The sequence below is a fragment of the Pteropus vampyrus genome, unplaced genomic scaffold (assembly GCF_000151845.1).
Source record: "Pteropus vampyrus isolate Shadow unplaced genomic scaffold, Pvam_2.0 Scaffold92, whole genome shotgun sequence".
NCBI lineage: Eukaryota > Metazoa > Chordata > Mammalia > Chiroptera > Pteropodidae > Pteropus > Pteropus vampyrus.
The window spans coordinates 1,135,954-1,152,531 of NW_011888873.1; the positions used below are offsets into that span (position 1 = coordinate 1,135,954).

Below are 16,578 nucleotides of genomic sequence, written 5' to 3' on the forward strand. Positions count from 1 at the left end.
AGGTGCTTGACGAATATTTGATGAAACAATAAATCCATGATCATTACCACACAGGAAAGTCATCTTCTAAAACAAAGATTGAATTAGCATATTCATAAGTGATGTAAAACCCTCACAAACATATATGGATATATATTTTGAATTCACTGTGAAAGTTTGCTATGTAGTTATACATAAATGAATGAATAACCTAACATTAAAAACCACATTTACACAAATTATAACCTAGATGCTTTTATGAATGTAACGAATTTTTGAAAAATTTTCAACACTTTGTATTTTATTAAAAGTTAAAGAATTAAAAATCCTGAACAATGATCCGTAATCATAAGAAAACAATGCCATTAAAAATATAATACCCAAATGATTTATGACATTATACAAATGCACCTCTTAATTAGTATAGTAATTACATTCTTGTTCAGACGAACATCAGTATGGACACTTCCTTTTACATTTTTTAAATTTATAAAATCTAGCGATTTTCTATGGCATTTTCATGTTATTTTAAAACTCTTTTATTCTTCCTTTGGTTTTGGATAAATTAACAGACATTTTAATTAATGTCATCACTAACCTTAATTTAAAAATTGATCTCAGGAATAATTGAGTTTGCCTTTTTCAATTTTTCTCTGTTGAGAGATTCAGAGATAAGACTCATTTATATCAAAATTATGAAAACACTGCCTTAAATTTTACCTAATCATTTTTAAAAGCACCATCCTTGAATATAAGCATTTTTTACTAACCCGTAAATCTCATTTAATCTATAAATGAAATATCTTTAATACAGATCTTTTTAAACTCAATAGCAGAGCCAAGTCTTCATGTTATCACTAAAATAGCACTTTATTTTTCAATTCAAAATGTTTAGAAGATATGAATCAAGATCACTGTCTTTGGTTCCATTTTTTAAAGTATTTTTATCAATATATATAAATAATAGCTTCTTTTTTTGCAAAACTCCAAACCCAAATAAAATAAAGCCACCTTAAAATCTATTCAGAGGTTCTCCATGAAAAAATATTTCACCTTGGATACTCTACCTTAATGTTAGTATAGAATGCATATCAATCTGTTTCTCTCCTAAGAAGTCTAGACTAGTTAGAGAAGGAGTTAGATGGTTCCAGGAAATTGAAATAAAATAGTCTGAATTGTTTTGAAAGAGCGGGGTAGATAGAAATGGCACATTTAGCATTAATTATAGGCCAGAAAGCACCTAACCAGAGACTTTTGGAAAAGGTCCAGACTGCTGACATATCTAGAAATTCCTCACATTTGAAAACTGCAAAATGAAGACTGATCATTTCTCTTGAAAGTTTCTATACTAACGTTTACAGATAGTTAGAAAAATTTTTATGTGGATAAGTAAGCATTACGAATATTACCTAGAGTTATGGAGCTGTGGCCATCCAAAAGAGCTATAGACACAGTGATCATTCTCATGTCTACCCCATAAACATGTTCATTTACCATAGAAAATAGAGAACGTAAAGGAGAAGGTATCAATTAGAGGCAAGGCTCTAGGATTATTTTTGTTTTGTCACTCTGTGAAAAAAGACAACAGTAATTCCACTCTCAACACGTTTCTTAATTTTCAGACATCTGTAGGTAGGCAATAATCCTCATCTCTTACAATCAGAAATATATCTGAAAATAACTTATTATATACGTATATGATTATATATATAGTTTCACTTTGAATTAATGAAAATTAGATTGATAAAATAAAATTATCTGATAAAAAAAGAAGAAATTAAGCAATTTGAGATCTGAGTATTAAAATGAGTCTAAATATTTAAAGGACTATAAAGGAAAACAGAGGGCGAGGGGTAGAAAAGAAAAACAACCGTAGAGCCTTGCCTCGTATTGATCATTGCTCTTCTGCATTCTTTATTCTATTTCCTGAACTAATGTCAGATAGGAATACATGCTCTGAAGAAAAACAAAGTAGGGCAATAGGACAGAGAAAGGAGGGATCAGGGAAGGCTTTATTGCAGAGGTGACATCTGAGCACAGATCAAGTTGTGATAGAATAAGGAAGATGCTGTTGCAAAGCCTTCCCTCCAATGGATGAACGCTTCCATTGGAAACGATAATGCTGAAACCGTATGTGACATATTTTAAATGTTTATAATTAAAATCATCAACTGATTTTAAAAATCCATAAATTCGGTGGGATACTTCTAAATAGACTGCCTGAATTTGAACATGAAAACTAATAAAACAAAACTGGTTTGGGAGACTTAGCCATGAGACTTAGGTTCATAACTAAAGTCCTTTTTAAAAAGATATAAGAAAGTCAGCACAATGACTAGAACCATGTGAATCTTAGTGAAACTGGCATATCGTATCAAAGATGACTTTGCTATTTTCTAAAGAAGAAAATAATATCTGTTAGTGACCAGGATGTCAATGGAATGAGACAAAAAAATATGTCAGACACAAAGTTACAAAAATGGCGTATTCCTAGATAATATACTCTCATATATTAAGGAGTGTGTGATTACATCACTAATTATATGTGTCTGTATATAACTGATAAAAGGACGGATTATAGATACATATTAGATTCTTTTGAGCAAAGCCTAAAGGATCCTTACTGGAATGCTTCCAATAAAGAAGGTTAGTGAGTTTGACCTGTATTCTCTTTACAATGCAAAGTGTTCAAAATTATGTTGTTTATTTGTTTGCATTTCTCTCAGTTTAACATCGCAGACTGTCAGACAAACAGATACAGAATGTAATACTTGTTTCTCCATTTTTCAAGTGATAAATGATGTGCTGAGGCTTTGAATGCTCCAACGAGTGCTGTAGTTCTGGTGAAGTAACATTAAGATGCCACTTGGAATCTCTTTCTTAAAGTCATAGTTGTCCTCTGAAAAGATTTAGGTGGATATTGTGAACCTGCAACACCAACCAAAAAGTAATTCTCAACAAAATGTTAAAAATTCCAGCTCTCAAAAGGATTGTTTTGTATATTCCATGCAGGTGATATTTATTAAAAAGAAAGAACAATTTCAATGTCACTTTTAAACAAACCAGAAAACAGCCATATGCAAAAATTTTCATATCAGGTGCTAAGAAGAAGGAAAGGTGCTCCTTCTCCACCATGCCCGGGTGCTGCCCCTGGGTCCTCCCAGAGCTGATGGCTTTGCAGGAACCTTCTTCCCAGAGGTGGATCCAAAGGCCCAGAAAGTTGAGTAGGGAGGGGCAGAAGCAAAGCCAGCTGCCTTGCCACTGTTGGGGACACTCCCTCAGCTTCTCCTCTTTTTTTCTGCCACAAATGTAATAGCTCCTGGCACTTTTTGACTTGGAAGCAAAGGTAAGAAAGAGACCACAGGCCTGCTTGTCAGAGAAAAAAAATCTTCAGAAATAGAGGGACATCTCTCTTAATGTACCCTCAGTTACTTCGGTAGAAATAAAAAAGGTTTCTGATCATCGGTAATAATTGTCACAAAGTTTCTAAGAAGAGACTACACTGACTTAGTATTGGGTGAAAAATTAAGAGTGCAGATTTAAAACAAATTCAGAGCCCAGTTCCATCTGCTAATGTCTACTGTGCACCCAACAAACTAGTAGGCATCTCCACTTAGAGTGCAGCAGTCGACATCTCCAAAACTGAATTCACCAGAATTCCTCGCATTCTCTCTTTCAGCACCATCCACAAAATCATATTTATCAGCCTTCACCCTCCGTTCTCTCTCACAAGCCACAGGACATTCATGCTGATTTGGCGGCTCATGCCTCTTCCAGAAAACCTCTCTGCTCCTTTACCCACTTGCGTATCCAGCCAGCTGGTCCTGCTTACCATACTCATAGCCCTTTCAAATTTCCCCATTAGACAGAATGTTTCTTGAGGCATGGACCGAAATGTTCTTGGTGTTGGAATCTTTGCCTTTAGCACAGAACTTGGCACAGAGCGATTGCTTAGTGCTTTCTATTTATTGATAAACAAACTTGGACGCCTACTTTCCCCTTGACCATTTACAACTACGTTAAGAGCGATACGTGATAATGCAGCATGGCTACCTTTTAGAGAAAGAACTGATGTCACTGACCATGAGAGCTAACACTGCTAGGGAAAAAAGGAAAAAAAGCAGAAAAAAGGTACAGCAGCCAAGAGCTATTAAGCATAGGAGAAAATATATCATGGGCTAAAGAATCTTTCGTATCGCTCTGCTATAGAACTATAGAAGAGCTGATGCAAACAGTGACAAACGTGTGTTTTTCCAATGCTTAAATTTTGCTAAAGCTATTTTAAAATTATAATACATAAAATATTTTCCTTAAAACAGCAAATTATCCTTTACATTTTAGATTCTCTATAACACAAATTTCATAAATTTTTAACAAACATTGTCTGTCTGGAATCCAGCTAGGTCCTCCCCATACATTTTCCCAATAATTATTTTAGCCACCTAGCCTGTTATAAAAGAAGAAACCCCAGAGAGGTTGAGGCACCCCGAAGATTGCCCAGCTAGTAGGGAGGAAGAGCCACGAAGGAAAACGAGCATTTGATTCCAGAGTGGCACACCTCATGACAATGCTGTATTAACTCCTTAAACAAAAATGTTGATAGTAGTTTTGAAAAATAAAACATCACTGGCTTGAATTCAGACTAGAAACTTTATTCTTCAAAGATCATACTTATTTGTAAAATTTGACCTTATAAATAATTAGAATATATGTATTAATTTTATAAAGCATTTTTATAATACCTGATAGATAATTATAATTACAATTAGATAAAACTGTAATTAGATAAAATTTGTAATTCTCTTCAAAGAGAATCTAAGATTAGGGTTTAATTTAGAAGAGCATGAAAACGAGCAGAGAGAGACTCATAAGACTCATATAATTAAAATATATTTTTTAATTTCTCATAAGACTCATAAGGCAGCATTTTCCTTTTTTATGACAGTGAGGCCCTAACTTAATTAAGGGCATTTGGACATTTTCCCTTGTACTATCAACAGCAGCTAAATAGAGATTTTAGAGATTTCTAAGGCCTGGCAGTAAACGACAAACACTTGTTATTTCCTCTGGCATGGTTAAAATAGTCCTACCAAGGTAGACAATCTTCAATTTCTCTTTCCAAAACTTGAAACTTCACTTATTACATCATTTTATGTATAGATGGTGAGCACTGACCTGTCAGAAAACCTTGACCTGTCCAGGTGTGACCAGCAAATTCCATCAGTGTCAATGAACCTTTTCGAGGAGTGTCTGACTATTAGAAGAAAAATAAAATGTGGGATGAGTTTTATTGTTTCGAGTATTTTCAGAACCAAAGTGTGGTTAACAGAGAACCTACCAGAAATGTATGGGTTGTGCTGGGCCTTGAAAACTGTTCCGTGGTCAGAGATCTTTCTCGAAGAGGTGATCGTTCTATACTGTCAAGTACTGCACTCAACACACGGTTTTGTGCATGCTTTCCTCTGTACTAAATGAAAAATAATGTGTTCTTGTTTAAAAGAAATACAATCCTTAAAAAGACAAAAAAAATTCTGCATATGCTTCACTCTCACTCATTCAGTCATTTAGTCACTTGCCTTTTTGAAAACTTACATTGCTAAATATAAGATCCACTAAGTATAAATTTCAAAATATATTTTAATTATGTAATTGTATTATTTAAGCCGATAAAATGATAGTGTTCTAATAGGTAAATGTTTTGAAAAACCACGTAAAATTCTTAATATGAAATTATAATAGAAATGTAATTTTGCATTTGTGAAGCATCAGACTTTTTTCAAAGGTAATATTTGCCTCCTTTTATGATTTCACTCTAAGCCACAATATTCTGAGGTTAAACACTAAAGTTTTGCCACTCTTGCCTTGTGGGGAAGGGTTCTACTGCTGTGTTCAAGGCGGCACAGAGAATGCAAGAGAAAACATGGCTTCAGTCTTATTTCTCTCTCTAGGCCTTCTGTGTTATATAAAATAGACACAAGTTACTTGAATTAGAGTGAAGTAAGCAGTCGTTATAAAATCTGGTTATGCATACTACCAGCAGCATACTTGCCCCAGACCTTTCGCAATAGCGTAAGTTGAATCTGGGTGAAGAGGATATTGCCTCTACATTGCAATAAACATGGTAAAGTTACTTGTAAAAATAAGCGTTGATAACAATGGCAGGAGAATTGTACTGAGCTCTTAATTTATGCCAGGCATTATATAACCTCTATAAATGCATTTAATCCTTATAACCGGTTTTTGAGGTAGCGGTCATTATTGCCCCTTTTTAGAAGACAAAAATTGAGGCTTGGGGAAATTCATTTGCACCAAATCACACAGAGTTTGTGTGGCATGGCAAGATTGAAACACAGATCTGCCAGTGTCTTGACCTCAGCTTCATGCTATTTTCTTCACTACACATCCTGACCATCGGATATTTCCTTGACACCTAAACTTTCTGATTTAGTTTAAGCCATATTTTTATTTCACAAAATAATCAATTAACCTTCCCACTCCCTGTAAAGTCTCACGAGCCATTTACTTTCAGGAAGCACGTTACATAGACAGTTTAAGTTAATGACTTTACTCAAAGTGCCAACGTTATATTCCTTTTTTTTTCTCCAATAGACTATCTAAACTGTGCAATTAAATATAATGAAACCTGTCTTACAGAAACAGGGCGAGATCCGGGAACTGTCACATTCTGCTCAGCAGTCTCTGAGCCTATTGGGGGTAACCTGCTCCGTGAAGTTTGGACTGGTGGGGAAGACGTGTGGTCTATGCCGGTTTGCCTGTAAACACAACAACACATAACTGAACACCCAGGTGCAAAGATATTGAGGACAGACCTTACCACATAGTCCTAATCTGAGCCCTTAATCACGGTCTGCCTTCCAAAAGAAATGAGCTTGACTTTCAGAAAGACGAATGTGGGAAGGGGCTGGTCCCCAGCCCCAGTCACCTTCTCCTTGTTTGGCAGTGACTATCCGCCTGTGTTTACTGAGTACTCACCTACGCTAGCCATTGTGCAGAACGCAGAGGTAATCAAAGATCTAGGTCCTCCCCTTAAGGAGCTTACAAAGTATTGAAAAGAAGGCGAAAACACATGAAATAACAGAGTACAATGCAACCCAGTTCATATAATAAAGTCCTATGGCATATGGTTCTGAACATGAGTACCGTAGAGGTTTAGGAAATGGAGTGATCAATGAAAGATAAAATTAATTATAAATGTGCAAGGCCTACATGAGGAAAACTCCAAAACTTGATATAAGGTCATGAAAAGGAGACACAAAATATGTTCTTTAATGGGAAAACTAAATATTGTGAAAATGTCAATGCTTTCTACATTTTTAATAGATTTAATGCTCAAAGTCCAATGTGACACTTTTTTTTTTGAAATCGACAACCAGATTGTAAAGTTTGTCAGGGTGAGTGAGTAAATTTTAATAAAAGAAGAGTCATGATAATATAGGCTCTTCCCTACCAGATATTAACAATGAAACATTAAATTGTCCGGTTTATGAAGAAAAATAGAGCCAGATATTCTAGAAACAGGTTCTAATTCATTTATTCATTAATAATAAAGTTGCGAGAGTTAAAATAAAACTATTTTGACCTACTGAGTTTTAAAATACACAGACTACCCAGAGTTGTGTGGCTGAAGGAAAAAGATAGTCTTGTGTATTGTCAATGGGACTATAAATTGGTAAAACCATCCTGGGAAGAAATTTGAAAAAATATTTCAGGAACCTCAAAATATCCATAAGCTTTGACATGGTAGTTTTCATTCTAGGGCTGTACCACAAGGAAATACTTTAATTATAGCCTTACTAAGATTCATATTAAATGATATTCACTGCATATTATAATAATGAAAATATAGAAGTCTCAGTAATAGAGAAAATACTTAAATCATCACATACCCACATGATCATATTTTAGTCATTAAAATCATGCTTTCAAAAGTATCTAATAACATGGAAAATATGAATAATGTTAGATAAAAAAGTATATGAAAAAGTGCTGCATCTACAATAGTAAAATGATGTTAGTATTAGAAAAAAGGTAATGGAAAGAAAAGGAAAAAAACATAATCAAAGACAAAGTAGTAGTATATTTGCCAAAAGTTGTTATTTTTATTTTTCTATGTGTTGGGCATACAGGTGATCTTTAATTTCTACTCATATTTTTGGCATTGTCCCAATGTTCCACAGTGATCTTGTAGTACTTTGATAACTAGGAAAAAATGTTACTTCAATAAAAGCAAAAGACAGAGCATGAACAAAATCAGAGAAGTAAGAATGTGCATAGCTGGCATTTCTGTGGGTCAGAGAGAAGTTAAGGCTGACCAGAATTAAGGCGGGTAATGAGAAATGGGAAACAGGCGTGCATAATCAAAGACAGTGTTATCGCCCCTAGGGGCAAACATTGATTCTTGGTGGGACAAAAAACATGTTACTCTTTTTATGCATAAATCACAGATATAAAAAAAATGTACGACTGTACAGTATATATGTGGCATTAAATTTCCACGGGTTAGGGTGAAGTTAGGAAAGATAGTCTAAAAGGACCCCTTAGCTGTGCAATAATGAAAAAAAAAAAAAAAAAAAATTAAAAAATACGCACCTACAGATAGATACCCAAAAAAAAAAAAAAAAAAAAGAACGTACAGTTAGAAGTGACTGAATTCATTTCAACAGGAAACAGAAAAGGTTGTTGGTGAAAACCCGATAGTGGAGCCCAAGTAGGTTGGGAGAAAGAAGAGAGAATCAGTAATGTGCTACTGACACGGGCACCAGGTGAAGAAGAGGTCCAAGGTAGCCACAGTGAGGTTGGAGGATGGAGAGAGATCTTGAAAGCATTAGCAGGGAAGATCCAAATAAAGCTAGAAATTTTAGTTCTAAATCGTGAAAGAAACGCTGACCTATCAAGAAGCTTAAAGTGGTATTATGTAATATATCTTGAAAGAATCTAATTACTGGTTTGGCACTGGCAGCTGCTTATGACTCCTGCCCCTACAGGGGACCTAAGCGCAGCCCCTTTAATAACTGCCTCCCTTGCTGATGGTCCAAGCGGTGATCTCCAAAGCTAGACAGCACCATGGGGATGCTTACAAGTTATTTAGCTTAATTTATACAGCTAAGCAGAGTACTGGAACAAAATTCACATTAAACATTCAAATTAAGGAACTACTTAGAAAAGTGTCCACATAAATTTGACAGAGGATGCTTTGTCTGGAATAATCCATAAGCCCCAACTGACAAGCATCTCTGCCCTCTGTGACCTTTGGTTTACCATGAAAGAAACAAGACGTACAGTTTTGTTCCCCTAAGAACTTCATCACTGTACACATTGGGGGTTTTCATTCTCTGCGAGTCTGAAGTAAGAGAAGGCAGTCTCCTATGGACCGGTGTTCTCTTTGCAGAAGTCTGTAGCCCGCGAGGATCTGAGATTCGGCCCAGACGGTGTCGTGCTGAGGAAAGAGCACTGGCCCCTACACCCAGTGATTTGTCCTCTTGTTCATTCCTGGAGGAGGAAAATCAAATTAATTACTTAGATGTAAGCACTACGAGAACAGGAGACATATATATTTGCCCATTACTACCTACACTGTCTAGAACAGTGCCTGGCTCATAGGAGATACTCCTATTTATTGAATGGACAGACTATGGTTTCCAATTCATTTTCATTTTCAGTGAAGGATCACTGACAGGAAAAAAAGATCTAAGTTTCTCTTTGTCTGCGTTCAAACAGTATAGCCCATAAGATTAAGAATTTGCAGCTGCAGTCCCCTTTTCTTATCTGCCCCAACCTAATAGTAATTGTTTTATGGTTGATATGAGAATAGTATGTTTTTATTCTTACACATTGGCTGTATCCTGCCCTGGATGTTCTCAGACATATCAGGATCAAGGAATTAAATGTGATTCTCATTCTCTCATGTCCTCTGTAGTGTTCTGTGTTCTACTGCAGGGATTCCCAACTCCCAGGCCATGGACCAGTACCAGTCCATAGCCTATTAGGAACTGGGCCACACACTAGGAGGTAAGTGGTGGGCAAGCGAGTGAAGCTTCATCTGTATTTGCAGCCGCTCCCCAGCACTAGCATCACTGCCTCAGCTCCACCTCAGATCATTGGGTATTAGATTCTCATAGGAGCACCAGTCGCTGGAGCCAGAAAGGGGACCGCTGCTCTAGTGTGTTCAGCTCAAGGAGGAGGCTGGGTGACTTATTATACGTACTGTGTTCTATCTGCAAAATAGGTAGGTCTCTGCTGAAGCGGTTTTGCTTGAATTGTCATCACACCATTCAGATCACTATAAAAATTGTTGGAGAAGCGATGAATCTGAGAAAGTAAAAACAATAAATGTTAAAAAACATTCAGTGCTATTGTAATTACTGATGCCTCTCAGGAATTGGCAGGAAACAAATGGCACACTCAAAATGGCTTCTTTGAGAAAAATTTAACAACGGTACTATATTTTATAAAGAAGTGGGAAGAGAAATTAACAAGGAACTGCTTAATTCTCTAAGGCTTATAACAGTGAGGACATAGGCCCAAAGCAGCAAGAAATAAAGGAGAGATTCCTGGAATCTGGAAAGGACAGATGCAAGGAGAAATGCTGCCACACACTGTGACCTGCCGTGAAGGCCATGTGAAAAGCAAAGCCAGGCTTCACTCTCCTTCCATCTCTGAGCTCACAACAGCTGCAGCACAAGGGAGTCCTTTATTGTAGCTTTTGGTGCACGCAAGAGTGAAAAAGGTGCAGAGAAGATCTGGAGAAGCAAAGCAAGGGTGTCCCAGCTCCTGACGGGTCTGCTCGCCTTGGACCTCTTCTCTGCCCTTGTCCTTCACAGCCGGCCTCATTAGCTTCCCAGAAGCAGCATGAGAGCCTGGGAAAAAAGTGCCAGATTTCAAAGTGCCAGATTTCAAAGTGCCAGATTTCAAAGGCTTGAATTTGAATCTCAGTTCGGTTTCCTGTTTGGTGATCTTGGAAAGACTCTTTGGAGTTTTAGTTTCCTAATTTTTAAATTGGGGATAATGACACCTACTTCAGAGTTATTATGAGAATTAAAATAGATTCACATTGGTGAAAGCATGAAATAAGGGCTAAATAATCAGTTCTCTATTCAATCTCTTAATATTTCCTACTAGGATTTAAAATAATACTTTGATCTAGGCAAACAGGATATCTCAAATTAGAATTCAATTCTAGTTCAAGCATATATTTAGCAACCACAGTCACATTTTCCTCATGTTGAATATATATAAAAAGAAACGTTAGAGGAATAAATTGAGATCTATTGTAATTACCATTAGAATGCTTGGACTATTTCAAAATAGGCACTAGTAGTATTTAATTTTTACTTCCAACTTTGTTGTCCGTTCATTTTCATTTAGCATTTGTCCAAATGAAAACGTCAAACTAGAGGTGGAAAACATTTTTAAAAACCACAAAAAGCTATAAAAACAACAAAACATCTGTAAAAAACGCCTTAGACTTTAAAATTTCCATACTTCTCAAGTTTATTTTTTAAAGTAAACGTATTTAAATTTAAAAGTTCTTTTCTATGTTGTTATAGACTGTTTGTTTCTATGCAATTCATACTGCATATTTTAATGTGTGAAGTGGGAAATACCATTGAACTTGTCAGAGCAGTTTCAAGAGACCAAAACTATAATAAGCTGATAGCAATTCCAAAAGTTTTCCGAAGAGCAAAAGCAAAGAAGACTTATTGTAAAGACTTTACACTAAAAAATTAAACAATCTTATTTGATATTTCTGTTTAAAACCATTGCTCCTTGAACCACGTGCCCTATTCACAGGCCTGTGTGTTTTCAGTCTTACACAGATATTCTGCTTATTTGTGCCCATGCTAGGTGTCTATTTTTGTCTCTGTCTTGAATATTCTCCTTCTTTTTCAACTTAATAAATCTTGCCTTTTAAGATTCAATTAAGGTCTTACTTTGTGAAGGATATGCTATTTTTCCTCTGAACTCCACAGCATTTATGAGCTAAAGGACACTTGATATACAATACAATACAATGTAATGTAATATGTAGTAATGTAATGTAATTAATAAATACAATAGAATTTGAATCTGGTTATAAATAATAAAAACTAACACTTATTGAGTGCCTACTCTATGCCACACATGTCTTATCTCCTTGAATTCTTACAGCTTCCTACCTTATAGTTCCCACAGATATTGAAACTGAGGTTTTTGAGAGAGAGGGACTGATTCAAGATCACAAGGCTAATAAATTGTGATGTCAAACTCCAAACTTGTAATCTATACCCAAAACTTCAAACTCTCATCCACTCTACTACCTACTACTGTCTCATCTTATGTGTGTATATGTGTGTGTGGTATAGTTTGGCATGGCTGGACGCCGTGCAACTAAAATGTATGTACCTCAAGACCAGGAAGCCTCTGATACCCCTTTTCTCTGCTCCTTCACACAAGACAGGCTATGCAAAACATAAAGTCCAAACTACTGAAAGTGTCCCATGAACGAGCTTGTCCTTTCCAGCCGCACCTTCCACTAGATCTTTGAATAAGAACACAATTCAAGAAATATTTACTGCGTTAGTTAGTTGCCAGGTTCTGTGTTAGGAGCTCTCAAATATTTACATGATTTTATCCTCGCAACAATCCCTTGGACAACATCATGTTATCCTCATTCTTTAGATAAGGAAATTAAAGTTTAGAAAAGTTAAACATTATTGTCCAAATAATTTCCCCTTAGAGGTCTCTTGATTCCAAACGCCCCGTTCTTCCTACAATGCCTCTGCTGGTCCCAGTGTCCCATCCTCTAACTCTCAGTCCAATCACCGTTCCCCAAACACACCTCCTCTTTCTTCCCTTCATGCCTTTGCTTGGCCTGAAATGACCCACATGAACTTCCTAGCCATGAAAGCCCTATTCATGTTTCTGCTCAAATTTCACCTCCAACCTAAAGATCAGGCCTCATCTCCAGTCAGGATAAATCATTCTCTCCTTTATTGTCCTATGGCACTTATTTGGCACATCACTCACAGAATGTATTGCATCTGACTTGTATTATACTTTTCGTTTTACTAGTTCAGGGACTATGTTTTGTTCGCCTACATATCTCCTCAAAACACCTAATACAGTTCACTTAATACAAATTCAATAAACGTTGAACGAACCCAACATAGACTCATTGACTGATTCTTTTATCACTTTGATGGGAGGAGAAGAAAACATTCGTAACCTGCAAATTGGCTAGAAATATTGGTGGAAGGCATTTTTTCTCTTCAAAAATACAGAAACAGCTCTACAGTTCAAAGCAGGTGGAAAGTCTCAAATCTGAGTGTCCCCACTCTATTAAAGAATATAGTGATGTTATTAAACTCCATGGAATAATTATTTTAAAATTTGAGTCTTATTGGCAAACAGCACCAAATATTTCATTAATAAAATTTAATACAATAGTAGTCTTGACAAACTAAGGCCAGAGCTATAAAGATTAAGGAAAAAATAGACTAGTGGAAAAGCAACTACCTGAGGTGGGTTAAGATGAGAAGTCATGGATATGCTTCGAGTTTCAGAACTTCTAGATGGGGGAACACTTGACACATCAGTGTTAATACGGGAAATGAGCAGATGTGGAGATTTAGTCTCAGCTACTTTCAGTTTTCCTTTCTGTTTTTTTCTTCCTGTGTCAACAGAAAAATCAATATTACTAAGAAACAGATTACCTAATATATGTACTGAAAATTCATCATTCAAAAAGAATATTTGTTATTGAATTATCATGAGTCTGCTATGGTCACCGAACCTTGCTATAGAGCAGTGGTCCCCAAACCTTTTTGGCTTCAGGGTCCAGTGTTCCTATGAGAATCTAATGCTTGATGATCTGAGGTGGAGCCAAGGTGGTGATGCTGGCGTTGGGGAGCGGCTGTAAATAGAAATGAAGCTTCGCTTGCTTACCAGCTGCTCACCTCTTTCTGTGCAGCCTGGTTCTTAACAGGCCACAGACAGGTACTGGTCTGTGGCCCGGGGGTTGAGGACCCCTATTATAGAAAGCAAAGATACCACAGAGCAATTGGCTGATATAACACTTTTCCATGTGTACATAATGAAATGCCTATTATTTCAGTGGTAGGAAGGAAAACAGAGATTATACGCTGGAGCAAGAAAGAGTCTCAGTATTTTATAATATCCCAACTAATCGCTTTGGTTGGAAAAAGTAATATTTAAATTACCATGATTATTACTCTATTGTATAGATTACATAACACCAGTCATTAATGTCCACTGCTAACATTTCAATGATTTCTTTCTACTCAATTTCAAGTAGTTTAGAAAACATTTTATAAAGTTAAATTGGTGATTATTAAATTAGCTGTGTTTACATTTTACGTTACAAATAATGTCATAAACAATTAAAAAAAACAGTATGCCATTATTAGAGATTAGTTAGGTAAGATTTTTTTTTTACCTTAATATAATAAAAAAGTGATTTCTAGCTTCTTTCTTGTGTATTTCTGTGACTTTTCTTTTTCCAGAATGCACATATATTATTTTTGTAACTCTAAAAGAATCATGTCCTTTTTGAAGTAATTAAAGACAAGTTATGAATTAAGGCAGAAAACCCACTTCTCGCCCCAATTATGTGTTAGTCAAGGCTAGGCTGGGGCAGGCACAAAGCTGAGAATCAGGGGTCTTTCTTCTTTTCACTAGGCCAAGTTCTATAAATGGGTACCTGTGAGCGTAATTTCCCAGTTTTTTCTAATCAGCTCTTCCAGTATTTCCACCACATTTGTCCAGACGTGATCAAATACTTCTGCAGCCACGGCATCTTTTATACAGTCATGAGGGGAAACAGGAGGAAATCCGTGTTTACGCCGTGTCCTACGACGGTGAGCTGATTTTTGTTCAAAACGTACGTCATCACTAAGGATAAAACCCATTCTAATTATTCAAAGTATAAATGGTTAAAGTTAAAATAATGTTATCCATCTATCTAACATGCAAGCATATATGCACATTATACGTATATAAATAAACCAGATTTTTTAAACAGCATATTGTTTTTTAATGTACCAATTTTTAATCGCAAAGCAAATTTTTTATTGTATAATATTTGTAGTTTTTATTTAAGAACCAAATATGCATTTAGTGCAGAGGTTGGACCTTCCCCTTTGCTCTTCAGGGCAGCCTGGTGTAGAGTACCATGAGACCCCGGGCACAAAGGACACTAGTAGCTTTGTCCACTTTCACCAGCAGGCTGAACACAATTGTTTTCTATCTGTGCCTTATCGTCAAAAAGGCATATACACTACTGGTTAAGAATCTAAAATTTGGGGGAGCACATTACTCTCTGAAGAATGGAAAATCTTTTGGATACGTGTAAAATACTCAAAACACTAAACGAGCATATTAAATGCCAAATAAATTAATATCGTTACACTATTGAGTCAATTCCAAATAAAATCTGTTTACTCTTCTTTTCTGTCAAAAGCAAAATATTCTTCAATCTTTCCATCCACATCGTAGACCTCTTCTTGCAGGGATGAACATGCCGTTAGGTCGGCCACCCCTGTGCAGTCAGAGCCTGGCAGGGCAGGGGCTGCAAGTGCTGCTAGGAGTATTTGAGAGCCAGAGATGCATAACCTATGGGAAAAGCAGATTCCCATGAAAGTCTATAGAACATCAAGAGTACAGTGTTTGCATGATTTGGTGTGTTTTTAAATTATCTATAAAGCACAGAATTTCAAAATTTTAAAAAAAAAATCACTAAATAGTACATTTAACCAAAGTCATCCCTAACAAAACATTTTTAACACAGGCATTGTTAAAAATTTTAAAGGCTTCTTAAAAGTCTAAATTTTTCTATGAGTTTGTATCCTCTTAGCTATAATAAAAGGATGTCATGGCACAGTCCCCAATATGTATGACTTGCATAGAGGGATTTATCAAAATCTGTTAGTGAGCAAAAGAAAACAGGATGGAGCTTTATTTCTTCTGCTACTACTGCCTTGAGGCTTAGGATCAATCAGAGTGAGGCAGTTTTTGATTTTCTACTTAGCCCACCTTTCAGAGTCTTTGAAACAAAAGTTGAAAAGTTAACTCCCTTGATATCTGTATTACACACATCATTCATCATCATCATCATCATCATCATCATCACCATTATCATTATGAATTTAGAATCTGAAGCATTTCGTGTAAAAATACTCTGTACCTGCCCTTCACTGAAATCTAAACTTCAAAATTGATGGAGCCGAGGCTCACGGCTAAGAGAGATGTGAAAACGTATAATGAAATGCAATTAAAAATACTTTTTGAAAGCAACTTATAGCAACATACTCTCTGATGTTGCTGTTGCGTTCGCCGGCATCTGAGAAGGGTTCGTGGACTGCACTATAAGCCTCACTGCCCTGAAAGTGGCGGACCCCTTCATCAGTTGGCAGGATGAGTTGTCTTCCTAATACTCTGCAAGGTTAAAATAAAAAGAAAATTACTAATATTTTTCATTGGAAAAGGGAAAAATGTTTTGCAATTTTAAAAGTTGAATAAAATGACATTTTGAAGGAGCATGTTAGAAGCAATAAGGACCCCTGAGAACACAGGTGCAAAAAT

At 36.1% G+C, this 16,578-nt stretch overlaps 1 protein-coding gene across 1 annotated transcript in view; it reads right to left on the minus strand.

The window, feature by feature from the left end:
• Positions 1-259: 259 nt before the first annotated feature.
• The window catches only part of FAM149A (family with sequence similarity 149 member A), a 46,594-nt gene continuing 30,275 nt past the window's right edge, over positions 260-16,578 (minus strand). The window contains exons 6-15 of the mRNA XM_011363984.2: positions 16,306-16,431; positions 15,439-15,609; positions 14,699-14,889; positions 13,477-13,649; positions 10,205-10,308; positions 9,280-9,489; positions 6,632-6,752; positions 5,318-5,446; positions 5,155-5,233; positions 260-2,907 (exon numbers count right to left, since the gene is read on the minus strand). Coding sequence (XP_011362286.1) covers positions 2,834-2,907; positions 5,155-5,233; positions 5,318-5,446; positions 6,632-6,752; positions 9,280-9,489; positions 10,205-10,308; positions 13,477-13,649; positions 14,699-14,889; positions 15,439-15,609; positions 16,306-16,431 — 1,378 coding nt within the window. The 3' untranslated portion in view covers positions 260-2,833. The remainder of the gene's footprint in view (positions 2,908-5,154; positions 5,234-5,317; positions 5,447-6,631; positions 6,753-9,279; positions 9,490-10,204; positions 10,309-13,476; positions 13,650-14,698; positions 14,890-15,438; positions 15,610-16,305; positions 16,432-16,578) is intronic.